The following is a 27291-nucleotide window of genomic DNA, read 5'->3' as shown; positions in this document are numbered from 1 at the left end:
CAATCAATCTAACCCACACATCTTTGAACTGTGGGAGGAAACCGGAGCACCCGGAGGAAACCCACGCAGACACGAGGAGAATATGCAAATTCCACACAGTGACCCAAGCCAGAAATCGAACGCAGGTCCTGGAGCTGTGAAGCAGCAATGCTAACCACTGTGCCACCCTTTCAAAAGCTTCAGAGCGTCTCAGATTCTAGAAATGCATTGGGGTGGAGTGGGGTGGGGTGGGGGGGGGGGGGGGGGGATGGGAGTTTAATCTCAAAAATCAACCACGTTTAGGATGTTAAAATGAATCTGTTTTTAATGTAAGTGTGACAGCAATGTAATGATGAGCATTTATGCCTCACATTTAAATAGTATTTCCAATTTAACCACGACTAGTGGAGATGTCCAGGCCTTGGGAAACTCAGCAACTAAATCCAGGGTGGTGCATTGTCTCCCTGATGCCAAGGACGACACTCAGCTGCTGCAGAGCACCCTGGGGTGGGGGGACAGCCAGTGGCTGTGTTCACATTGGTACCAATGCCCTCAGCAGAAAGAGGGGTGTGGCCCAGCAGTCAGAATATATGGAGAGAAGTAGGAAATTAACAAGCAGAACAAATAGCAAGTTTCGCACTACATGTGCAAGCGGGGATCGAAATAGAACGATAAAGCAACCTCACCCCCATTCCAACCTACAACCTTCACAAGATCACCAATCTGTCCCTGCCCTGGCCTCAGATTTTCACATTCCCTTCAACCTGACTTTTCCAATCCCTCCCTCCTCCCTACTTCCCATCTTTGGCCTGGTGCTAAAGGCCTACCTGCCGGACAGCATCTCAATTTGGCATGCTGTGGCTGAGAAACAGAGGTGAAAAATGTTAATCAGTTCCTGTCATTCGAGTTAATATCCAGTCCATGATGAGTTTTGTAGTAATACGTGTACATAATCATTAAAATCCTTCAGTATGAAAAAATGCTCCAAAAAGTTAAATGTTTAAGATTTGAATATATTGAATATTAACACAACTAAAGTTTGCAAGAACTGGAGACAACTCCTGGTGCAAGATGCAGGAATAAGTCAATGTTTAAAAAGCAAGTCAAGTTTTAATTTACTTAGATTAAGCAGAATAGATGTTTTTGTGTTACTAATTATTGTAAGCGAATGAGTTGCTGGTTGACATAATTAATATGTTTCTCCCCTTGCACATACAAGAAAACATGCTGTCCCCATTTTAAACTAGTCAGAATGTCAATGATGCCTCAAGTAACTTGCATAACTTTATTACAGAACTTGTTATTTAATTCCTTCATCAAGACTCTAGATTGCACATAGACCTTCAACATTGTAGAAGCTGCATTTTCTGAGTTTTTTTTCCCTATTAAAGACCGGGCCGTTCATTTACACCATTGTGAATGTTTTCCTCATCAAGGTCTTCCCAGATATCTTCAAGTAACTGATTATCAGTGCTATCTTTAACTGTGTCAACTTCTTCCTCTGTTCGTACAAGGGCAAAAGATTCTCTAACAAACTCTCTGCACATGGGGCACTGCTTGAAGTAATTCACACAACAGTCGCACAAACAGGCATGTCTGCAGGGCAGGAGAACCCAGTTCACAGGAGCGTTCTGGCACACAACACAATCCTTGCTGCTTTCCTTTCGTGGACCAAATTCCTCTTCTGTTGTGCCAAATTTTTCCAGGAGCTTTTTGTCCAGGCCACTTTCTGAAGACGGCTGTGCAGGTAGGCTGGTTTCATCAACAGATATAAAAAGTCTCTGCGTAATAAAAATTAGAAAGTTTAAACTTCATTCAAAAAAGGGAATAGATTGTTGTGTCATTTATTTACTAAATCTAACCACTGCACTAGCCATAATGATAAAATCACAAGAAATCTTCCAAAAAAGCTTCACATTGAGTCGATAGTTTTCCAAGTAAATGTAGGACAGCTAAAGAACTCACTGGTTCTAAAGAACTCACCCGTAGAGAATGAGAGGGGGGATTTAGTGGTGGGGGATGAGGAAATGGCTGAGGCCTTGAATAAGTTTTTTGCTTCGGTCTTCATGGAGGAGGACGCGAATAGTTTGCCGGGTATTAACGATGGAAAGATGGTAGGCATTGAGGGCCTGAATGAGATCATTGTCACTAGAGAGGTAGTGCTCGACAGACTAGTGGGATTGATGGTGGACAAATCCCCAGGACCGGATGGAATGCATCCCAGGGTTCTGAAGGAAATGGCGGAGATGATAGTGGATGCATTAGTGATTATTTTCCAAACCTTGCTGGATTCCGGGGAAGTGCTGGAAGATCGGAAAACGGCTAATGTTACGCCGCTGTTTAAAAAGGGTAGCAGGCAAAAGGCAGGGAATTATAGGCTGGTTAGTTTAACGTCTGTTGTAGGAAAAATGCTTGAATCCGTCATCAAAGAAGAAATAGCGAGGCATCTTGAGAAGAATTGTTTGATAGAGCAGACGCAGCACGGATTCATTAAGGGGAAGTCGTGTCTGACGAATTTATTGGAATTCTATGAGGATGTGTCTAGCACGGTGGACGGAGGGGAACCGGTGGATGTCGTGTTTCTCGATTTTCAGAAGGTATTTGATAAGGTGCCGCACAAAAGGTTGTTGCAGAAGGTTAGGGGGCATGGAGTTGGGGGTAAGGTGTCAGCGTGGATAGAGGATTGGCTGTCTAATAGGAGGCAGAGAGCAGGTGTCAATGGGTGCTATTCGGATTGGCGGTTGGTGACTAGTGGAGTGCCCCAGGGATCGGTGCTGGGCCCTCAGCTATTTACCATTTCTATAGATGATCTGGAGGAGGGGGCTAAGTGTAAGGTGTCGAAATTTGCTGATGACACAAAGATAAGTGGAAAAGCAAATTGTGTGGAGGGTGTAGAAAGTCTGCAGAGGGATCTAGATAGGCTGAGCGAGTGGGCAAGGACCTGGCAGATGGAATACAATGTTGGCAAGTGTGAGGTTATCCACTCTGGCAGGAATAATAGTAGGAAGGACTACTACTTAAAGGGCGAAAAGCTGCAGCATGCTACCGTGCAGAGGGGCCTGGGGGTCCTTGTGCATGAGTCGCAAAAACCCAGCCTACAGGTGCAGCAGGTGGTCAGGAAGGCAAATGGGATGCTGGCCTTCATAGCGAGGGGGATTGAATATAAAAGTAGGGAGGTCTTGCTGCAACTGTACAGGGCACTGGTGAGGCCGCAGCTGGAGTACTGTGTGCAGTTTTGGCCGCCGCACTTGCGCAAGGATATTTTGGCCTTGGAGGGAGTGCAGAGGAGGTTCACTAGGCTGATACCGGAGTTGAGGGGGTTGAGCTATGAAGAGAGGCTGAATAGACTGGGCTTGTACTCGTTCGAGTTTAGAAGGATGAGGGGGGATCTTATTGACATGTATAAGATGAAGAAGGGGATGGATAGGGGAGAGGTGGAGAGGTTCTTCCCGCTCAGAAAGGACAGCAGGACTAGAGGGCACAGCCTCAAGATAAGGGGGGGCGGGGCGGTGCAGTTCAGAACAGAGCTGAGGAGGAACTTCTTCACTCAAAGGGTGGTGAATCTCTGGAATTCTCTGCCTGCTGAAGTGGTGGAGGCTACCTCGCTAAATATATTTAAGATGCGGGTAGATAGGTTTTTGGTAGGCAAGGGAATTAAGGGTTATGGGGAAAAAGCGGGAAAGTGGAACCCAGCCACTTCAGATCAGCCATGATCTTATTGAATGGCCTACTCCTCCTCCTATTTCTTATGTTCTTATGGTCTTCTTCAATATTTCTAAGATATCTCTTATGTCCAACTGATCAGACAAATATTATCTTAACCGAAAGATGCCATCTTTAGCATTGCAGTACTCCCTTAATATTGCAGTGAAGATTTATATTTGAATGACACAAACAATTCAACATAATAAACACTGATGTTTTTCTGTGTAATAAAATAACAGTATCTGTAACCTATCTTTTTTTTAATTTGTTGGTGTTTTGAAAGAACTCCCAGCTCACTGTTTATATTGGGAAGGATCTCAGCAACAGGAATGCATAGGAAAATAATGAAGGAGGAAGAGATCAAGAATTCTTCTTTTAAGTTGAAAAATATTATTTGGAAATCATAGAATCACAAAATCCCTACAGAGCAAAAGGTCCATTAAGTTTGCACTGACCACAAACCCACCCAGGCCCTATTCCCTTAATCTCTATTTACCCTAGCTAGTCCCTGTGACACTAAGGGGCTATTTAGCATGGTCAATCAACGTAATCCGCACATCTTTGGAGCGTGGCAGGAAACCAGAGCACCCGGAGGAAACCCACGCAGACATTGGGAGAATGTGCAAACTCTACACAGACAGACATCCAAGGCCAGAATTGAACCTAAGTCCCTGACACTGTGACGTAGCAGTGCTAACCACTGTGCTGTATTGAGATACAGAAAGGAAGACAAATATGAAGTTAGCTGTTGAACAATGGTGGTAAATGGTGGTAAGTGAAACATTACAATCTTTCCAAGGTACAACAAAAAGATGGACACTAAATTAACTTTGCATGGAAGAGTGAAGGAAAAAATGAAAAATAAAGATTTTTGGGAGCTTTAAAGCAGGATGCAATTGTCAAGGAAACAAAAAAAGTGAGCACTCCAGAGAACAAGAGTTGTATTACATGAACCATACCTAGGTTGAAACATCCACAATGCCACAACAGGGGTTTGTCTTGAGATATCCACATCAGTGAACTGAATCTTTGCTTAAAATCATCATGGAGACCAAATATCTCCTTACCAAAGAGAAAATATCACCAGGCTCCTGTCATTTAATTCTTAGAAACTAGTTCACAGCAATACCAGCAAATTCAAGAAGATAAAAGATAGAGTCACCATCATCCAAGATGACCATAGGCTGCTCTCCCTTTTGAGAAATTCAAGGAAGTAAATCACTCCTTCACCTTCTATTAAAGCCTTGGTTGGGAAGGCCACAAAGGTCAGAAAAAATAATTTGGAAAGCACTGCATTTACAATCTCAGATTTTAGTTTGAATTAAAAATCTAAGTTTTATCTTTATACATAACAGCTAAACAGCTATTTAAATAAAGCAAGCAACAGGAGACCCCCATTAATCTACCAATAACTCACCAGTATTTAAAATGACCATATAATTGTTTAATCTTTCTTTGAAATACATTTAAAACTTGGGTCTATATAAAGTTTTGCCAAATGGCTTACCAACTAAAGGCTAAATCATGCACACAACCAAGATCCCAGTTACAATCCTGGTCCGTCCTGATTCACTTCAGCTGTAGCAATCGTGATAATCTTATCCTGAAATGTAAATTTACTCATTTCTGGTATCACTCTTATAAACCTTCTCTGAACTCTCTCTACATCCCTTTGATATTGTCATCACTGGAAATGCATGCTGTACCCTTTAAGTGTGGTCTAACTAAGATTCAAAACAGTCTTAGCATAACTTCCCCATTTTTCAATTCAGGCGGCATAGTAGCATAGTGTTAGCACTGCTACTTCACAGCACCAGAGACCTGGTTTCCATTCCCGGCTTGGTTCACTGTCTGTGTGGAGTTTTCATGCTCTCCCCCTGTCTGTGTGGGTTTCCTCCAGGTGCTCCAGTTTCCTCCCACATTCTGAAAGATGTGCAGGTTAGGTGCATTGACCTGAACAGACGCACGACTGGGGGATTTCACAGTAACTTCATTGCAGTGTTAATATAAGCCTAACTGGTGACTAATTAATGAACTTTAAAACTTTAAAAAAAACTTTAAACTTTTTATAAAAAGCTTTAAAAAATTCTCTTTCTCTCGAAGTAATTCCTAGTGCTTGGTTCACTTTTTAAAGTGACCTTCCTAATGTGTGGCTTTTTTTAATGATTGATGTACCTCAAGATCCCTTTGTTCCTCTACTCCACCCCAACTCACACCTTCCGCGTAACAAGTGACCTTCCTGTTCTTGCTACCAAAACGTACTACCTCACACTTATCTATGTTGAAATTAGTTAGCCATCAATTTGCCAATTATTTGTCCATTCTGTAAATTTATGAACTGCTCCTGTTACCTGTTGGGTCTTCCTCTATCCCCATTACAAATTTGGTGTCTCCACAAATTTAGAAAATGTGTTTTTCAATCCAAAGTTCAAATCATTAATGAAAATTGCGAACAGCAGTGGTCCCAACATTGATCCTGTGGAAAACCACTTTCCACCATCTGACACTCTGAATAATGACTCTTTACTTCCACTCTCAGCTTTCTGTCTTGAAGCCAGCTAGCAAACCAATCTGCTACTTATCCCGACTCCACATTCTGTACTTATTCATTACTCTATTACGTGGTACTACATCCCGATCAGGGAGTTCCTTTATGATACACTCCTTGCCCACATGTCAAATCAATTACAAAAACTGATGGATTCTGTGGAAGGGAATTTTAAATCAGCTAGTCAGATGTAGTCTTTATAGTAACAGAATAGCTAGAGAGGGTTAAATGATTCTATTGAACGAGTTAATGTTAACAGTTTGCTCAAATGTGAATGCAATAACAGTATTAAAATGAAATAAATATGATTTTAAAGTATATTGATGTATTTTAATCTATAAATGTACTGTGCGTCTCAATCAAAAATGTGAATGCCACAAAGTATAATGGTGTGGTCAGAAGTTCAGAGCTGAGAATCCATCATCAGCAGAAATAAGCACTAGATGTTTCAAGTCCTAGGACAAATATTGTAACATATTGTAACATTACAGAGGCATACATTGTCCAGGCATAACGAAGTATCTTTCTCAGGGTCCAGGGAGATGCATATCTCTCTGTCTTGGCAATGCGCCTACGGGAAAGGTTCAGGTGTAGAAACATACTTAACTACATAGCAACCAGAAGTGGGCTTAGCCAAGATGGGAAGATGTCCGGAATTAAATGGACAGATGAAATATCATTGTATCGAGTAGCATACTGTAATTGATTGAGATAAGCTATCTTGTATTGGAGTGATATGTTAACATCAAATGAAATTGAATCAAAGCTAATGAGAAGGTGTATCCTAGAGAACACAAAGTGTAATTGTTCTGTAATTTGGTTGAATGCCTCAGATCTTTGAAGTGGTCTCATAGCACTGAACATAGTCTGTTTGACCCTCTGAAGATCTCCCAAGGCCACGGGTCTGTCTTGTATGATATTTTGTGTTTTAGAATAAATTTTGGTTTCATTTTTTGAACAGGGAATTTGCCTTTTGCGAGTTTTTCAAATAAAATCTAAGTTTTTAGAAATCGACCACTGTTTTAAAATAAAATTCCCACGACAGACTCTCTCATACCTGTAACTTGTTCTCTGACTAAAAGTGTCAACTAAACAATGGTCTTGGAACTAGATGTTGCATCTCTGTCCCTGATCATGAACAACCCACTAAAGTAGTTAGCAAATTTTGCTATGCTGTGTCCATGGTGACAGACAATCTGCCCTATGAGAGCTCGATGCATGCACAGGGAAAGCAGTTGCCACATTTAGTTGACTCACAAAATGCAAACGGGATAACACCAATCTGGTCCTTAGGACAAAGCTAATATTTATAAGGCCTGTGTTCTCAGCCTTGATGTATGGCTATGAAACGTGAGCAACTTGCAGTACTTGGAAAAGCAGCTCAATAAATGTCCATTTTCATTGTCTGCAGCGCTTCATTGCTACATCCTGGCAGGACAAAATCACAAATGCGATGGTCTTCTCAAAGGCAGAGCTCCCAATCATATTGGCAATAATCAGAGGTGGCTTTGATCGATCAGGCACATCCCACAAGATGGAAGATGACTACATACCCGAGAACATTCAGCATGGTGAGATAGCTGGAACCAGATGATGAGGGGCATCCAAGGGTTCCACTACAAGAGTGCTTACAAACATGACAATGAAGGCCCTAAATATTGATTATCATTTTAGGGAGTCACCAGCTGGTGAAAATGGGAAATGGCAATACCTTTTCTGGGCTGGTGTGTACCACCATCATGGTCAGCAGATAGGCAATGGGTTCCAATGCCAAAAAGAATAACTCACAACATTATTTGGTAATTTCAGGTGAGGTACTTTTGTGCAGAATCTGCCTCTTAAGAATTGGTCTTCACAGCCACCAGCATAGATGCTCCAAATGAAGACACCCCACCTAAATGGATCATTTGCTCTGTCCATCAGAAACTTGTAAATAGAAAGATACCAATATATCTTGTCAAAGACCCTTTGAAAGTTTAGATAAATTATATCTAATGCACATCCATTGTCTACTCTCTCTTTTACCTCCTCAAAAAATTCAATGTGGTTGTTCAAGCAAGACTGCTCCAGAACCAGCTGTGCACCTAGCCAAGATGTTCCAGAACAGCTACAACACTGGTACCTACCCAAGAATATGAAAAACTGCCCAGATATATCATGTCCACAAAAGCAGGTCAAATCCAAAATGGCCAATTACCATCCCATCAGTCTCCTCTCAATGATCAGCAATGTGATGGAAGGCATCTTAGTGCTATTCAGTTAAACTTACACAGCAATAAGCTGCTCACTGACGCTCAGTTTGGCTTCTGCCAGAACCACTTTGCTCCTGATATTACAGCCTTTGGTCCAAAAGAAGAGATTTTTAGAGTTGCCATAGAGTCAGAGTTTTAAAAACATAGAAGATAGGAGCAAAAGGAGGCCATTTGCCTTTTGAGCCTACTTCGTCATTCACTACGATCATGGCTGATCGTCCAACTCAGTAGCCTAATCCTGCTTTCTCTCCATAACCTTTGATCCAATTCACCCCATGTGCTAGCTGCCTCTTGAATATATTCAATGTTTTGGTATCAACTACTTCCTGTGGTAATGAATTCCACAAGCTCACCACTCTTTGGGTGAAGGAATGTCTCCTTACCTCGGTCCTAAATGGTCCATCCTGAATCCTCAGAGTGTGACCCCTGGTTCTGGATTCCCCCACCATCGGGAACATCCTCCTTGCATCTACCCTATCTAGTTAGAATTTTAAGTCTCTATGAGATCCCCCCTTCATTCATCTGAACTCCAACGAAAGCAATCCTAACCTAGTCACTCTCCTCATACATTAGTCCTGCCATTCCTGGAATCAGCATGGGTTTCACAATTTACAACACAGAAAGACTCTGTGACTACCCTAGGAATCTCCTGCAATGATGTCCTGCAACTGAGATGATTGGCCTACAGTAACTACTTTTCTTTGCAATAGATATGAATCATAAGAAATAGGAGCAAGAGATTTACAGGTTGGTGTCATAGGCTCAACCATTTTCAGCTGTTTCATTAATAACTTTTTCTCTATCCTAAGGTCAGAAGTTCCCTGATAATTGTACAATGGTTCAATACCATTCATAACTCCTCAGATATTGAAGCAATCCATACGCATTCAGGTTGGCAAGTGATATAAGTGGCAGACATGTGCCAGGCAAAACCATCTCCAATAGGAGATAAATCTAACTATCTCCCTTTAACACTCAATAGCTTTACTATCATGGCGTCCTCTGCTATTAACATCATGGTGGTGTGTGTGTGTGTGTGTGTGTGTGTAACCATTAGCAAGGAACAACATATTAATGCCTCTGCTACAAGAACAGGTCAGAGGCTGGGGATTCTGAAGTGACTAACCTGCCTCCGGTCTCCCTCATCCTGTCCAACATCTACAAGGCAAATTTCAACAGTGTGATGGAATACTCTCCACTTGCCTGAATGAATGCAGCTCCAACAACACACTAGAAGCTCAACACCAGCTAGGGCAAATCAGACTGTTTCTCAGCATTCCATTCACCAACCTAAATATCCACTCCCTTCATGCCAAACCAAGTGATAGCAAATGTATACCATATACAATATGCGCTGCAGCAACTTGCCGAGACTCCTTTGACAGGACCTTCCAAACCTACGACCTCCATCACCTAGAAGGCCAAGTGGAAGCATTGGAAAACCATTACCCGCACGTTCTCCTCCAAGCCAGTCACCATCCTGTATTGGAACTACATCGCTGTTCCTTCACAGTTGCTGGATTAAAATCCTGGAAGAACTCCATTCCTAAAAGCACTGTGGGTATACTTACACCACATGGACTGTAGAAGTTCGAAGCAGCTCACCATCACTCTAATTCAATGGAATTAGGAATGGTCAAAAACGCTGGCTTTCCCAGTGATAACCACATCCCATGAAAGAATTTTTTAAAAATTACATAGAGCTGAAATGTTGTGCTATTTACTTCCAAAATTTGATACCAGACTGCATAAGCAGATATTAGGCAGTGTGTGGTTAAACAGTTTTAAGGTTTCCCTGGGGCAGGACTTGAAGCCATGACCTTCTAACCCAGTTACCTAGTAAGCTACAGCTGAGCCAAAATATTTCAGTCAGTAACTTCTCCTAGTTGGGGAACCGAACACTAGTTCACCTGCATGACAGGCAGGAATATTAACAACTATTCCAAGAGTCAGCATATTCCTAATTATTATTTCAGCTGATTCCTAAACGTGTCCACCTATCTATTATTCATGTTTGGGAATAAACAACAATGCTTCTCCCTGTAATCAAATTACTTGATAGCAACCTCTCAGGAAATAGCATAGAGGAAAAGATGAAAACAAAGTTATTTATTATGCAAGCAAGCCATGGTTCCTTTTAGCATTTGTATTACTCTTGAGTCACGAACAATAACAGATGAAAAGTTAGAATACATAGCTGATTCCATTCTCCTGTAACAATGGGCAGCACGGTGGCACAGAGGTTAGTTAGCACTGCTGCCTTACAGCGCCAGGGACCTGGGTTCAATTCCCGGCTTGGGTCACTGTCTGTGTGTTCTCCCCATGTCTGCGTGGGTTTCCTCTGGATGGTCTGGTTCCCTCACAGTCTGAAAGACGTGCTGGTATGGCACATTGACCCAAACAGGCACTGAACTGTGGTGGCTAGAGGAATTTCACAGTAACTTCATTGCTGTGTTAATTTAAGCCTTACGTGAGACTAATAAATAAACTTTAAACCTACTTTAAGATCATATATGTGACCTTGGGCAGTCAGCAGATACTGGTACAAGATTCGACAGCTGAGTCTATATTTCTCATCAGGAACATGAATTACTGTTACCATGGAAACCTGGAGATACAAGAGTCGTAGATATTGTGAATTCAATGAATATGTTTAAACATCACAACAAAACTAATTAAATATTGTCATGAAGATGTGTTTTATGACAAATAATGATTTTTAATCCACTGGAAAAATGAATTAAACATTTCAAAAACTGATTTTTTTTTAAAAAAGATAGCTGAAAGTGACTTGAACTCAGCCAAGATGGCTACCCAATTTTGTTTGCTGCACATTCCACAATTCTAATCTTTGGATGCTTTTCTTAATCAACATTATCAAGCTGAAGTGTCTTGATAATATCACTATATGGGGTTAAAATATTTGTATTTTTTAAATTCTGCTTGGAGCATCTATTTAAAACTTGACATTTCCACCTTCTTTCAGTCAAGACAGTAGCAAGACAATTATTTTCAATTATAGATTAGCTCAAGTGGTGAAAGACAAGGGAGAGAAAAAAGCTACACACAAAGTGTTAAGGTTGATAATTATAGCATCAGAGTATGGTTTGAACAAATCCAGGCTCAAATTTTAAGAATTATTAATTGAACAAAGCATCACAGGCCTCTGTATCAGTGGAACCATATTCCAAGTATGTTGCTGCAGCAGGGGAAGCAGTCAGCTATTCCGTCAAAAAGAAAAAAAAACTAACATTTAACCCAACACTTTTCTTTTTGAACCCTCATTAATGCACTTACAATGTCATAAATGTCCTGGTCTTCCTCTTCTGCTAGTGTCAATAATGCTACTAGTGGATATTGTGCTCGAGGGAGATTCCCAAAATCTTTAATTGCTAAACATTTGGGCAGCTGAGAGAATGTTTCACCATCGCTTTGTTTCTCAATTCTAATGCAATTAGTTAAAGAAAATAATTCTTAAAATGTATTGCCAGTTCTGAAATTGTAATGTTACAGAACAAATTCTTAAGTCATTTTCTTCTCCATAATTTTTTTTATAAAGCAAACAACTTGTTGTGATACCTTCTCCTTAAGCTTGAAAATTAGGCACATTGGCTCATAAACTGACACTAATTCCTTAACTGCATTAATTACTTCATAGCCACACTGCTATGGTATTGTTTTCCATCCAAAAAATGAAACTCACAACGTCAGCCAAGACAGTTAAGTTGCCATCATCTCATTGAAGCAGCAAGTGTACACAGGTCACTTTAACTTACAAACGTGTAAACTGATCAGATTCCATTATTTGGGATTCTAGTAATCCAGCTGTGAAAGCATGATAGTACAGAACATCTGTTGTTACAGTTTGTTGAGCAAGGATGGCGATATATTACAAGCTCTGTATCTTGACATGCTAGAAAATATACTTATGTAATTTCAAACTAAACTGGCTATTACAAGTTAGTAAATACCTTTTGTTTCTTTTGACTTCCTAAATTGAAATAGCACATGCAGACTTTTCTGACAGATCTATTTTCACGCTAAGTTTATATTAATAAGTTAATGTCCCATTTCCTTATTACCCCTGTGTGCGATGACCTCCATGGATTCCTGGTCATACAATGTCTTCATTTTAAAATTCTCATTCTTGTTTTCAAATCCCTTCATGGCCTTACCCATTCCCTATCTACATAATCTCCTCCAGCCCCACAAACCTCAGGATGTGTGCGTGTCTCTAATTCTGGCCTCTTATGTATCCTGGTTTTAATTGCATCACATTGCGCTGTCAGTTGCCTAGAACTCAAGCTCTGGAATATCTGCCAATTCTCCTTCTCTACCTCATTTTTCTTGTTTAAGATACTCCTTAAAACCTACCTCTTTAACCAAGCTTTTGGTTATTTCATCAAATATCTCATGTGGCTTGGTGTCTTGCTTTGTTTCATAACACTCCTGTGAAGCACCTTGGGTCTTTTTTAATATTCTGTTGTTGTTTCTGCATGTTATCCGAAATTAATTTCATTTATTACTCTTGACAGTTACACAGCACATTCAGTGACTTGTTCATCAGAAATGAATAAAGGATACAGAAATTTCTCTTGATGGAGATATTCTCTATCTATTGCTTCATCTAGTTTCTGTGGCACTTTTATTCTGAAGCAGTAAACATGTTTTTGTAATCCTTCATGAAGTTTATGAACACTGCATCCCCAGTAGATAGTCAAAATGCATTTCTCTGTACAGTGAGATTTTAGGCTTATTCCACCTGCAAAGACAATGCAGAATTACTTTTCAGACATAACAAATTAAATCTTAATTCCATTATGTAGACAACCTCACTGAGAAGTACACTAAAAATATAGTTACTGACAAATTTCAAAGACTTACAGGGTGGGGCTTTCCATCCATGTTTGCCCCTAGACTGGAAAATCCTGCTCAAGGTCAATGGACCTTTGCACAGTCCGTGTCCCACCTACTACGATTCCCATGGGGAGTGGGATGGGAAAATTCCAGTCACAAAGTTAGTACCTTCCAAAAAATCTGATTTGATTTTGTAAATCAATATGATGAATCTTGTTCCCCTCTCTCATGTCATTGAAGGTGAAAAAGTTTGTTATTCTTGGACATATTCTAACACTTATCTTCAGTGCATTGCATTCAGTAGATGTGATCGCAATAGCTGGAAGTAATTACATTTTCAATTTCTTCATAAAAGAATTGCAAAAATGCAGCACTATGCCTTTTGATATTAAAAATGTACTAGTATAATAGAAATAAGGGGCTGGCGAGTTGATGGTTTCTCGGTCAGAGTAAAATGAGGCAAATATTCAAGTTGGAAAATGGAACGCTTTTTTTAAATGCCCAAAATTCAACACATAGAGCACAAGTAGACAACATGCATGGCAATCATGACCAGATGAGATAGTACAAAATAGTGGGGAAGCAGTCAGGAAATTTATAAAAAAGTAATAAAATGCAAGGAAACCCTGAGATGGAGAAAAATAAGATACTTAAGTTGGCAATAGGACAAAAATAAGGAATCAAGAAAAACCTCACATAAACCAAAAGAAAGGCATTGCAAAAACTCTAAAGGCAAAGTTATGTTAATTCCATTGTTTGTTCAAATTATCTATAAATTATATATTTAAAACACAGTTGTGATTTGTTCGCTAAATAAATTTACAACAAAGTCTTGAGTGTGTGAATCAGTAGTAACAAAATTCAGGTTAATTCAGGTGAAAGAATTTTTCACAATTATTCTTTAAAAACATGTTTAATCCTGCAAATGCTAATAAAGGAATAAAAAATATATAGCGTGTGAGCCCTGACTCAGTCAAAACATTTACTGCTGAAGTCTCATTATAAACTACAGAATACTGATTGAAGCATGGACCACATTCGTGTTATCTGTAAAAACAGGAGGTTTAATGCTGGCATGTAATATTTACTCTTCCAATGAGTAATAAACTTTAAAAAAATGAACAAGTTCTTTGACAAACTGTTAAACTTACTATTTTCAGAAGTGCAGAAAATCTGTGGTTGGAAAGTAATCATCTGGCCAAATAACAAGTAAGCAAATGTGCAACCAAGTCACCCCACACCTTCAGAAAATAGGTTGTGAATACATAGGAGCTTTTGACACACTTTAACGCTTTCTACTATTTTCAGTTTTCTCTCTCTCATTCCCATAAAAAATACATGGTAAAGATGGATCTGCTCCCAAACCAAGTGATTGGTGATGATTGCAATAAGTCAACAGATCCTGATCAATTCTCCCACCTCAAGCAATAAAAGGAAACTCAGCAAAGTATTTACTCCACAGCATCATGTGTTTTCTCCTGACCCTCACTCTTACTTTTCTCTCTATTTTTCCTGAAGGGATGGGTCATGAAGAGATATAGTTCTTTTGTTACCGCCAGCCCATCTATTCATTCTAATATCTGGCAGCCATTTTTCACACATAAATCACGAGTGTTGGCATGCAAGTAAATCTATGGGGGTTCGTCAATAATCCTGGCCTGTCCTCACTTGATATTCATCCACACCTGATGTTAGTTTATAACCCAGCAAGACCAAATCTAGCTGCTTTATTAACTTTAAAGATGATCTTGCAAAAATGTTTTGCCCTTTTATCATCTTTTAAATCATGTATGAATTGTTAGCCCAACCATTCCTTGCCTAATATTGAAAGAATTTTTTTTACTAAATAAAATGTGCTTTGATTTGTATTTAATACACAGGCTGTATTCAAGATTGCACCAATGTCTATGTTTACTAAATTAACAAGATTGAACTTGGAACTAAAACATTCAACTGCCAAGACAAAAGTCACAATTGACTTTCAGAGTCATCAAAATCTTTTTAGCATTAAAATACAAGTGCAATTTGTGCATCTGTTTATATATCTCACAATATTAAAAATTCTTTGTAACTGCTGCCATCTCAGCTGACAGTGTAATTGCTCAATTGGCAAACTGAATCATACTGCAGTAATGCACAATTTCATTCTGGCGGTGGGATCAACTTTTTGATGCACACCAAGATGAAGAAAAATTATATTCCCAGCACAGTTTGAATTATAGTCATTCTTTTGCATGATTCCAACAATCCACTTTAATCCAGAAAAGGAAAAGGATCTTCAACTGCTCATGCATGACACCTCATTTTGATACATATCCTCGCAGTCTCAGAGTCAAAATTGTAGTTCACGCTGAATTTAGTTTAATGCGGTGACGTCAGGAGCCCTAGGAATTTTGAAGACTTTCTAAACTCATTTCACTTGAGGAAATTCAGCCAGAAGGACATTAAATTCAAAATTGTAGAGAAGTGGTAGTCTTTGACAAACTCAGGTCTAAAAGGTTTTTTGTTTTGTACATAAATTCTACCCACAGATCATCTCCTTTGGTTGGGGGAGAAAATACAAATTTATTTAATTCACGTTTGAAGCTAAAAGGTTATTTACTTGATATTCTTGATATTCTCCTCTTCTGCTTAACATCTCATTCTTCAGGCAGTAACTTTAGCCAAGCTTGACTTAATTTAAAGCTATCATTTCCGAAGGTTCCTTAGCTTCATGCCCATCTTATTGGGAGAATTCTATTAAATATAAAGCTTAAGAAACTATTCTGAAGAAATGTTGAACAACAAATTAAGCTGTAGAAATTAAATAGTTTTGTCAATCTTTGGTCTTTGGCACCTCCCTGCAAATCATAGCAAGGCAGTTTTCAAATTGAAAGTTAAAGCATACAAGTCTCCAAAGATTAATGTTGGATCAGAAGATTGGATGGAATTTACAAACTCCTAACATTTTGTTTTGCATTTTATAACTTCATCAATGATTAATGTTTTCCTTTGCCAGTTAAAGTATTTAGCAAAATTGCCGTTTTGCAGCTTTTGGTGTCACACGGGAGCAGAAAAATCAAGACGAGATGTGTGATTAAAAGCAAAAGGAAATGGATAGTAACAACTTGGCTGGATTGAAAATAGTGAAGTTCAGAAACCCACTATCAAAGAAGCCTTTTCCCTCCAAATAATTGACACTGAGGCAGAAATATTTTGAGAGAGAGAGCTTAGATTATATGTATGACAAAGGGAGCAAAAAAAAGAGAAAATGACACAGATGACAAGAGCACAAGAGAATGGAGTTTGTTGTGGGGCCAAAGACAACTTTGGTCTTCCCAATAATTAACTACAGGCTTATCCAGGATTGGATATCTGAAAACTTTCTGACAACACAGAGGCAGCTGAGAGATTGAGAGCGCTGACAGTGAGCAGAGCTGGGTGTCATCAGTGTAACATACAAGTGTAATATAATGGCCAGGTTTTGGATGACGTTGCCAAGAGGTAACACTTATACTAGTAACAGGAAGCTGCCAATGAGGACTCAAGAGGCAACTCAGGAATAGAAAGAAAAGCATTGCTATGACTGGCTATGACTGGACACATAAGAATCGAACTACACAAGAGCATTTCCACTCATTGGACAACAGGAAAGAGCTACTTGAAAAGGATGTTGTGATCAACACAGCAGAGCACAGAGGAATTAAGAATGAAGGACTATGCACAAAATGATCAGAGCCATGCATATAGTTAAAAAACAAAAATAAATGTCATCTAAACACATATTTTCCAAACTGGATGAAAATATAATTAACAAGTGAGTAATAAGAAACCAAGTCACAAAAGCCACAAGAGAGATGCAGGAAAATATACATGTTTTTTTTCAAAATCAAACCAGGTGAAAACTGTCATGACAGCAATAAAGACTTTAGAAATTAACAAAGCTAAGATCATTAAAAATTCTTCCAGTATTACAACTAAGTAATAGTGAGGAAGTTAGGACAGGAAAAGATATAGTGGTGAAATGAAATTCAAGTCAGTTTAAACTTTACATTCAAATTATTTGAATATATTCACTAAATCGGGGATCCAAGACTGAAAGAAATCCTGCGGTCAAAATAGTTGGTATATCCTAAGGGATCAAAGGAGAAAAGGAGAAGAAATTTCTCGCACTGGCTATCATTGTAGAAAAACTACTGAGCACAGACAGATTCTACAGATGGACAACTGTTTTAGTATTTTAAAAGACAGTGAATCTGATCCACATTTATAGATTCAAAACTGACTTTCAAACAAAGATTGGATGTGGGAAACCATGTTCAACAGTAAGCCTCAGATCAACTGGGATTCACAAAACATGCATTCCAATTTGAGAACAGTGCATTGCCATGTCAAAAAACTGTCCAAGTCATCTACCATCTTGGACCAGAAATTGCTGTAATGTCACATCTCACAGGGAACAATGTTAACTGGAAGTTGTATCTATCTGTTCAGATTGCACTATATTTGTACTGCAAGTTGCTAGAACATTTAAGCAATAGAGGCACATCAATGTCAATGAAACATCTGAGATCCTGGAAAAAAAATAGCAGAAAGGAACAAAGTGAATGACAGAGGAAACCTGGATGGTTTAGAGTCACATTAGACACAGAGGAAAAATAGAGAGTGAAAGAGAGTGGATTGAAAGGAAGAGATACATAAAAAGAGTCAGAAAGAAAAAATAAAAAACAAAAACAGACGAAACAGAAGAACAAGTCACTGTAGCCGAGTTGCGTTTGGGAATTACTGCTTTGGCTCTTTAACTGTTAATGAATGAATAGTTGGGTAGGTGGGCAAATGTACAAATGAGCATTTTTCACTCAAGAAGCATAGAACACGTGGTTCCAGGCATCAAAAATGATCTAAAAGTAGAACTGTTTTAAGATGAATGCTGGAGTTGCTAAATTAAAAGAGATCAAAGTCCATCAACTTTGCCTTTTAAATCTTTTATTAACCTGCATGACAGGTTTAAAATCAATCACTTTAATTAAGGTTCTTATAGGGGTACATGGTTACAATTTTAACCAAAGGAAAAAAAATTAAAGAAAACTTAAATCCTTGTAGTCATATGAAATAATATGAATGGAGTTGCTCACAATCAATCAGTCTACAACAAATCAGTACATGAGGCAAGGATAACCCCAGTGATGAAAATTTTTGGGAGCCACAGATTCAATCACTCCCTTGTTCCCATGTTACACTCACCAATTTGTGTCTCAAATAATTACTCCTTTTTTATTTTCTGAAAGGAGTCTACCTTTGCAATTGAGTGTCAAAAGAATTTTGCTAAATTACAGTCTTCCAACATGAGAAGACTAGCATAAAAATACTGCCAAACTGGATACAAAGCTTTTTAAAAGGTCTATGAACAATTCACTACCTACTGCAGTGATATTCCATAGCTTAACTGTTCTATTTCTGGGCCCCCCAGATTGACAGTCATGTCAGGATTATAAATTGAATCAATAACAGGGTCCTAAGGCCTGCTAAATTCATACTGGGAATAGCAGCAGCGAGACTGATTTGCCGCTAACAACATAATTTCAAAAATGTTATGACTTACAGTGAACTTCAACAAAAAATTTCATGGTATGATGGGAATTTTTCTTAATTTATTGAAGCTAATGGTGGAGATCATCGGGCAATTCGTAGAAAATCAGAATTCATGCCAAATCTCATCTTCACCACAAACTGCCGGATCTTTAACAACTAATGACACATCATCATTTCTCAGCAAATTTTGTCCTATTTTCAGTGGTGAGTTCAGGGCGTGATGATGTCAGCATTTGATGGTCTACACATTGCCCTCTGCGAACGCCGATTTGAGACTTCACATGGTATTTACAGTCTGAAGTTCAACAAAGGTCATAATTCTAAACACCGGGGATCGGAGCAAATACCTGAAGGATTTGGCTGAACAATCAGAATTTCCAAATTAAATATAGACTGTCATGAAATTAAGCCTGGCCGCTTTGCTGCATGGCAGAAACATTTATCCATGAGAGGAGGAGAAATTACTTCACCCAGACAGAGGTAAATCTATGGAATTCACTACCAGAGAAAATAGTTGAGGCCAAAACTTTGTGTAATTTTAAGAATAAATTATTTATAGCTGTGGCCAAATGGGCCACCTAAAATGGTGATTTACAGAGCATGCTTGGATAATTGGACAAGCACCGAAACAGCAGGCTGCAGCTTAAATATCAGAGGTATACAGGCTGCAGCTCAGACAACTGAATACACAGGAAATAGGCCATCCCAAAGACAATGGACATGCTCTGGTCAAACATAATTGTTTACCAGACAGAGAGGAGCCTTAAACCCTTATTTGGGAGAGATTATGTAAGAACAGGCCTCTCGAACCTGCTCCACCATTCAATAACATCATGACTGATCTTTTCGTGGACTCAGCTCCACTTACCCGCCCACTCACCATAACCCTTAATTCCTTTCCTGTTCAAAAATGTATCTACCCTTGCCTTAAAACATTCAATGAGGTCGCCCCAACTGCTTCACTGGGCAGGGAATTCCAGAGATTCACAAAATTCCATTGTATGAAGAAGTTCCTCCTCAACTCAGTCCTAAATCTGCTTCCCCTTATTCTGAGGCTATGCCCCCTAGTTCTAGTTTCACCTGCCAGTGGAAACAACTTCCCTGCATGTATCTTATCTATTCCCTTCATAATGTTTCTATAAGATCTCTCCTCATTCTTCTGAATTCCAATGAGTATAGCCCCAGTCTACTCAGCCTCTTCTCATAAATCAACCCTCTCAACTCCGGAATCAATCTAGTGAATCTCCTCTGCACCCCCTCCAGTGCCAGTATATCCTCTCTCAAGTAACGAAACCAAAACTGTATACAGTACTCCAGGTGTGACCTCACCAGCCCCTTATACAGCTGTAACATAACCTTGCTGTTCTTAAACTCCATCCCTTTAGCAATAAAGAACAAAATTCCATTTGTCTTAATTACCTGCTGCATTTGCAAACTGGCTCCTTGAGATTCCTGTACAAAGACACCTAGGTCTCTCTGCAGTATGCTGCAACTTTTTACCATTTAAATAATAATCCATTTTGCTGTTATTCCTACCAAAATGGATGACCTTACATTTACCAGCATTGTACTCCATCTGCCAGATCCTCACCCATTCACTTAGACTATCTATATCCCTTTGCAAACTTTCAGCATCCTCTGTACATTTTGCTGTACAGCGTCTTCTGTACATCTTAGTGTCATCTCTGAATTTTGACACACTACACTCGGTCCCCAACTCCAAATCATCTATGTAAATCGTAAACAATTGCGGTCCCAACACTGATTGCTGAGGCACACCACTAATCACTGATTGCCAACCAGAAAAACACCCAGAAAAACAATCCTCTATCCATGCTAATACATCACCTTAACGCTGTGCACCTTTATCTAATGTAGCAGTCTTTGGTGCAGCACCTTGTCAAATATCTTCTGGAAATCCAGGGACACCACATCCACAGGTTCCCATTGTCCACTGTACATGTAATGTTCTCAAAGAATTCCACCAAATTATTCAAACATGACCTTCCCATCATGAACCCTTGCTGCGTCATACCAATGGGACAATTTATATCCAGATGTCGCGCTATTTCTTCCTTGATGATAGATTCAAGCATGTTCCCTACTATGATACCTACGTGCCTCCAGCACCTACAGGCATAGCCATCAGGCACACACCCAGAGATCAGTGTGGCAGGATCTGATTGGACTCTTATCGATCAGGGTGATCAAGCCTTGATCAATCGACTGACAAGAATCAGGAGACCGCCCAAAAGGACACAAAACCAAGGAGGGGTAAAAGGTGCTGCAGAACAGAAGCAGCTCTCTCTCTCCCTGACCCCACAAATGAGCAACAAAAACAATGACTATCACCAGCAACAACCAGCACGGAGAGCCGCCACACGCAAGGTGGAAGGAAGACCAGAGTCAGAGTGTAAGACCAGACCAAAGGATCAGACTACGCAGAGGACTACAGAAACCAATACGCGAATAAAGGCCAATATCTGCCTGGGTACTTGCCAGTCACACAAAAGTTAAGTCAAGATCTAGTATTGGACTTGAACTTTAGTATTTCTGCAATGTAACTTATTGTTGATTGGATGGGTGATTATTAATTGTGTGTGTAAATAAATATTTTTGTACTAACAAGAAGTCTACTCACAAATCTTTGTCCACCTTATAAGGGTTAAAACAGACTGCGGCAGGCACAACATAGCTCTTGGATCAACGGATATGGGGTGGATCAGGTTATTGAATTTGATGATCAGACACGATCATAATGAATGGCGAAGCAGTCTCGAAGGTCCTGTCGAACTTCAGGGCCTAATCTTAAGGCTGATTAAATTGGATACTCTAAATTAAAGAATTGGGCACACTAAAATCAAACACAGACAAACTTGGGCAGGCCAACTGTACAAATACAAGAACATGCCTGGGCCTGGCCCATCAATCACCCATCAAAGATCATTGCACTATACTGAGACCCAGTAGATCATCACACCCCATTGAAATGCACTGACCCATTGTTACAACTATTGTTAGAAACCTAGATCGCACCAGACTTTCTATTGCCTAGAGTTCCTGCAGTTACCATATCTGGCAACAGGTTACATGTAAGCAACAGCATGCAGATGGACACCTGGGGGTGGGCCCCGATGTCCTGTCAGGCAGACATCAAGAAACCTACTGGGTATTGGGACCCCGCCCCCTTCCTGATACCTCACTAGCCAGAAATGAGATAAGTTTCTGGAAAGGCAGGCAGGGGGATAAAGGTACACAACTTGGACACACCAAGGGAGGTGAACTTCATCATCTGGAAGACTGACCAGAGAAGGAAGGAAGAAGCTGCCATCTACACTCACCTTCATGATGACTGACCAGAGGGACTCAGAATCAGGCCTGCAGTTTAACCAAATCATCTTTGCAGGTAGTATATTGAATCTGGGGTAGCCTCTTGTTTTATGTAGTTAATTTAAGGGTTTATAGTATTATTATTAAACTTATTGAATCTTTACTTATGTTTGTCCTTTGTCCATCTTGCAAATAAGGGCACCAGGGTAAAACCTTGGAGTAAGCAAACTGGTTGAAAGTATCTGAGAATTAAGAGGTACATCAGTCCGAATGGGAAACAGCATGCAACAAAATAGATAAAAGCAAAATACCATGGATGCTGGAATCTAGAACAATAACAGAAAATGCTAGAAAATCTCAGCAGGTCTGACAGCATCTGAGAGTCATGATGTGGGTATGCTGGCGTTGGACTGGCGTAAACACTGTGAAAAGTCTGACAACACCAGGTTTTAGTCCAACCTATTTATTTGATAATATACTCACAAGCTTTCGGGTTAACCCGAAACCTGGTGTTGTCAGACTTTTCACAGCATCTGTGAGAACAGAGAGAGAAGGGAGCTAATGTTTCGCGTCAGGGTGAACTAGAAGCCCGTCAATAATGAAATGTTAGAAAGCTAATTTAGTCAAAGCAATTGACTGGATGTTCTAAGAATTGATCGGTAAATGGGACAGCATGGTGGCATCTGGATTCAATTCCTGATCTTGGGTCACTGTCTGTGTGGAGTCTGCACGTTTTCCCCGTGTCTACATGGGTTTCCTCCGAGTGCTCTGGTTTCCTTCCAGTGTAAAAGATGTGCGGGTTAGGCGCTAAATTCTCCCTCAGTTGACACGAACAGGTACGGGGAGTGTGGCGACTAGGGGATTTTCACAGTAACTTAATGTTAATATCAGCCTACTTGTGACACTAAAACTTTAAATTATCGTTCAGAATAAAACAGTTAATAACAGAGCCAGTTAGTTATTGTTAAATATTTCGAAAACAGGGGTTTGAACCAGGGCTATTTGTGGAGAATAATTTTAAAACATTATTTGGGACGCGGGGCGGTTGGTTACCTGTAACTGATGCAGTGCTGGAGTTACTAATTTCCAGTGCGAATGGGTTTTTCACCTGCACCATCCTCTTCCTCTGCACCAGGGCCCTGGACTCGCTCTCCTCCGAGTTGCGGACGATGACAGGAATGTCCCAAACAAACCTGGTGTGAAGAGCAGCGAGAGTGAGTTCCTGTCAGGCAGCAGGAACCGCGGCGCCGCCTTGCTCACACTTACCATCCCAGGATCACCGCGGTGGTGATGAAGAAGCACAGGAAGATGAGGCTGATGTAGAAGAGCGGCGAATATTCGTACAGCATCACCAGCAAAACGGCGGCCATCGGCCTCCTGACAACCCGCCGGATGCTGGCGACGGCGAGCGCAGAGCGACACCACACACCCGCGCGCCTTTCCGCTCCCTCCCGCACAGCCCGGCTGCGCCTCCCCCCCTCACCCCGTGTCCCCCCAGCACAGCCCGGCTGCGCCTCCCCCCCTCACCCCGTGTCCCTCCAGCACAGCCCGGCTGCACCTCACCCCCTCACCCCGTGCCTCTCCAGCCCCGGCTGCACCTCACCCCCTCACCCCGTGCCTCTCCAGCCCGGCTGCACCTCACCCCCTCACCCCGTGTCCCTCCAGCACAGCCCGGCTGCACCTCACCCCTTCACCCCGTGTCCCCCCAGCACAGCCCGGCTGCACGTCACCCCCTCACCCCGTGCCTCTCCAGCCCCGGCTGCACCTCACCCCCTCACCCCGTGCCTCTCCAGCCCCGGCTGCACCTCACCCCCTCACCCCGTGCCTCTCCAGCCCCGGCTGCACCTCACCCCCTCACCCCGTGCCTCTCCAGCCCCGGCTGCACCTCACCCCCTCACCCCGTGCCTCTCCAGCCCCGGCTGCACCTCACCCCCTCACCCCGTGCCTCTCCAGCCCCGGCTGCACCTCACCCCCTCACCCCGTGTCTCTCCAGCCCCGGCTGCACCTCACCCCCTCACCCCGTGTCCCTCCAGCCCCGGCTGCACCTCACCCCCTCACCCCATGTCCCTTCAGCCCCGGCTGCACCTCACCCCCTCACCCCGTGACCCTCCAGCCCCGGCTGCACCTCACCCCCTCACCCCGTGTCCCTCCAGCCCCGGCTGCACCTCACCCCCTCACCCCGTGTCTCTCCAGCCCCGGCTGCACCTCACCCCCTCACGCACCCCGTGTCTCTCCAACCTCGGCTGCACCTCACACCCCCACCCCCAATATCTCTCCAGTCCCTCTGCCACAGCCTGATTGCACTTCACATCCTCACACTCTCCAGGCTGGCTGCACTTCATATCCCCCAGTGTCTCTCCAGTCTGCCTGCACTTTACATCGTCAAAAGTCTTTCCTGTCCCTCCAGCCTGGCTGCACTTCATATTCCTCAATGTCTCTCCAATCTGACGGCACTTTACATCCTCTCATATCTTTCTTGTCCCTCCAGCCTGGCTACATTCCGCATCCTCCAATTCTCCAGTTCCCCGAGTTAAACTTATCACTGTATGCTGGGTTAAAGGAAGGACTATATAGCAAAATGGTTGACTGCTGGCCTCAGGATCGCTTGCCTCTCCCTCCTCATGTCCCATGACCATACCCCCTTCGGCCTCTGATCTTGGTGTTTTCCAAGGCGGCTTTCACGACACACAACAACACAGAACTGCTGAGCAGAAACTGATAGCCAAGTTTCTGCACACATGAAGACGGCCTTAACCAGGATTTTGGGTTCATGTCACACTATCTGTAAAACCAAGGACTTGCCTGGACTTGCAAAGTTTCACTAATTGCCCTGGCTGGAGACAATACATATACCTTTAACCTGTACTTAATGTTCTCTCCACTCACATTGTCTGTACCTTTGAATCTTGATTAGCTGTAAGGACTCACATTCCAACCATTATCTTGTAAATTGAGTTTGCGTCTTTATATGCCCTGTTTGTGAACAGACCTCCCACTCACCTGCTTCAGTGAACAGAGATTTGGTTGAGCGCCAAATTCTCTGTTCTCACTTGCAGTGGTGGTGGGGTGTGAATTGCCAGAAAATTCCAGCAGCAATGTTAAGGAGCAGAGGTAGTATTAAGTGATGCATAGAACTGTGAGCTGGAATTTTGCTGTCCCACCTGCCATGGAAATCAGAGCGGGCGAGGAGCAGACCATAGGAAGGTCCATTCACCTCGGGCAGCATTTCCTGGTTTTGGGGCAAGCAAGGCTGGAAAATCCTGCCATAGAATCCATTGAATTTCTGCAGTGCAGAATAAGGCTATTCGGCCGATCAAGTCTGTGCTGAGTCTCCAGAAGAGTGTCCCACCTAAGCCCACCCCTCTACCCTATTCTCATAATCCCTTGCATTTACTATGGCTAATTCAACTGACCTACACATTTTGGGATACTAGGGGGCAAGTTTGCATGGCCAATCCACCTTATCTGTACATCTTTAGACTGTGGGAAGAAACCAGAGCGCCCAGAAAATCCATGCAGACATGGGGAGAATGTGTAAACTCTACACAGACAGTTAATCGAGGCCAGAATTGAATCCAGGGCCCTGATGCTGTGAGGTAGTAGTGCTAACCACTGTGCCAATATGCCGTCCTGAATAGTATTACAGGAGGAATCAAAACGCATCTAGAGGACTGTATATTCTCCATTTCGCTGCTTTGGTAGCTGTGATTTAACTCAAACACCTAGGTGGCACCAAACCATTGTTTGCAAATCCTCACAGGGGCTGGAGAGAAAAGCTTAATTGTAATGAGCACATTTCTAATTAAAGACATGGATAGCAAAAATGAGAAGACAGATGCTCTCCAAAGTATTCAAAAAATATTGTAGAGGATTGGAATTAATCAAAAAGATTGATATCTTCTAATTGTTATATAGCAGCCACCTCAAAGAGAGGGGTTACTATCAGAGAAATAGTGGAGACATGAAAATATCAGAAATCTAAGAAATTGGAATATTTTCTGCTAGTTATATATTTTAAAAACTGTGGGGAAATGTAAGTTGCTTAAGTCAGGAACAGCTTAGCAATGTAATTTATTATTATCACATGTATTAGCATATAGTGAAAAGTATTGTTTTTTGCACGTTATACAAACAAAGCATACCATTCATAGAGAAAGAAACAAGAAAATGCAGAATGTAGTGTTACGTTCATAGCTAGGGTGTAGAAAAAGATCAACTTAATGCAAGATAGGCTCATTCAAAAATCTGACAGCAGCAGTGAAGAAGCTGTTCTTGAGTTGGTTGGTATGTGACCTCAGACTTTTTCCCGACGGAAAAGGGTTGAAGAGAGAATGTCTGGGGTGCGTGGCGTCCTTAATTATGCTGGCTGCTTTGCCAAGGCAGCTGGAAGTTAGACAGGGTAAACAGAGCCTTTGATATGTTGATGCAAATAGATGTTTACATTATGCCAGTTGATAACAATGGGAAACAAAAAGAGGGATTTGAACAAGGTGCTAAAGGTTCAAAAGATGGGACAAGGTGTGAAAAGGGTCATAAAGTATTTTACATTTGAACTCTAAAAAGCTGGATTTTAAAAAAATGAAGGTAATTAACAGCAAAAACAGAAAATGCCGGAAAATCTCAGCAGGTCTGACAACATCTTTGGGGAGAAAATAGAGCCAACGTTTAGAGCTTCAGAGCTGATGAAGGGTCATCAAGACTTGAAACGTTAGCTCTTCTCTCCCCACAGATGCTGTCAGACCTGCTGAGATTTTCCAGCATTTTCTGTTTTTGTTTCAGATTCTAGCATCCGCAGTATTTTGCTTTTATCTTTATGAAGGTAATTAAGTTTGCTTTCTGAAAAGGTTTGCTCAGATAAAGGAAAATCGAAGGGAAAATAGTTTAAAAGGAGATGATTAAACCTATGCAAAGGAGCTATGTATTCGACTTCAGTCCACAGCAGAAATAACTCCTAGCAAGGAACACCTTGGACTGTAACCATATTCCTGACTGTATATAGTTTATGTAGCTGTGTTGAAATACCTCAAGAGTGCGACTGGACTGATGTAT

General features: G+C 41.2%; 1 protein-coding gene across 2 annotated transcripts; it reads right to left on the bottom strand.

Moving 5' to 3' along the window:
• Positions 1 to 256: 256 nt before the first annotated feature.
• cgrrf1 (cell growth regulator with ring finger domain 1) lies at positions 257 to 25707 on the bottom strand. 2 transcript variants are annotated; one of them, XM_080202727.1, is made up of 6 exons: positions 25129 to 25707; positions 23296 to 23435; positions 13069 to 13246; positions 11782 to 11929; positions 10985 to 11092; positions 257 to 1760 (listed from the first exon to the last, which is right to left on the bottom strand). In XM_080202727.1, coding segments are annotated over exons 1-6 (972 nt in total). In that variant the 5' UTR covers positions 25131 to 25707; the 3' UTR covers positions 257 to 1364. The 2 variants fall into 2 exon arrangements, with proteins under 2 accessions (XP_080058853.1, XP_080058852.1); XM_080202726.1 differs by lacking the exon at positions 25129 to 25707 and adding an exon at positions 23509 to 23662.
• Between the last annotated feature and the right edge of the window lie 1584 nt (positions 25708 to 27291).

The sequence above is a fragment of the Carcharhinus amblyrhynchos genome, chromosome 14 (genome assembly GCF_965287045.1).
Source record: "Carcharhinus amblyrhynchos chromosome 14, sCarAmb.v2.hapA, whole genome shotgun sequence".
Classification (NCBI taxonomy): domain Eukaryota; kingdom Metazoa; phylum Chordata; class Chondrichthyes; order Carcharhiniformes; family Carcharhinidae; genus Carcharhinus; species Carcharhinus amblyrhynchos.
This window is presented reverse-complemented; position numbering and strand designations above follow the sequence as displayed.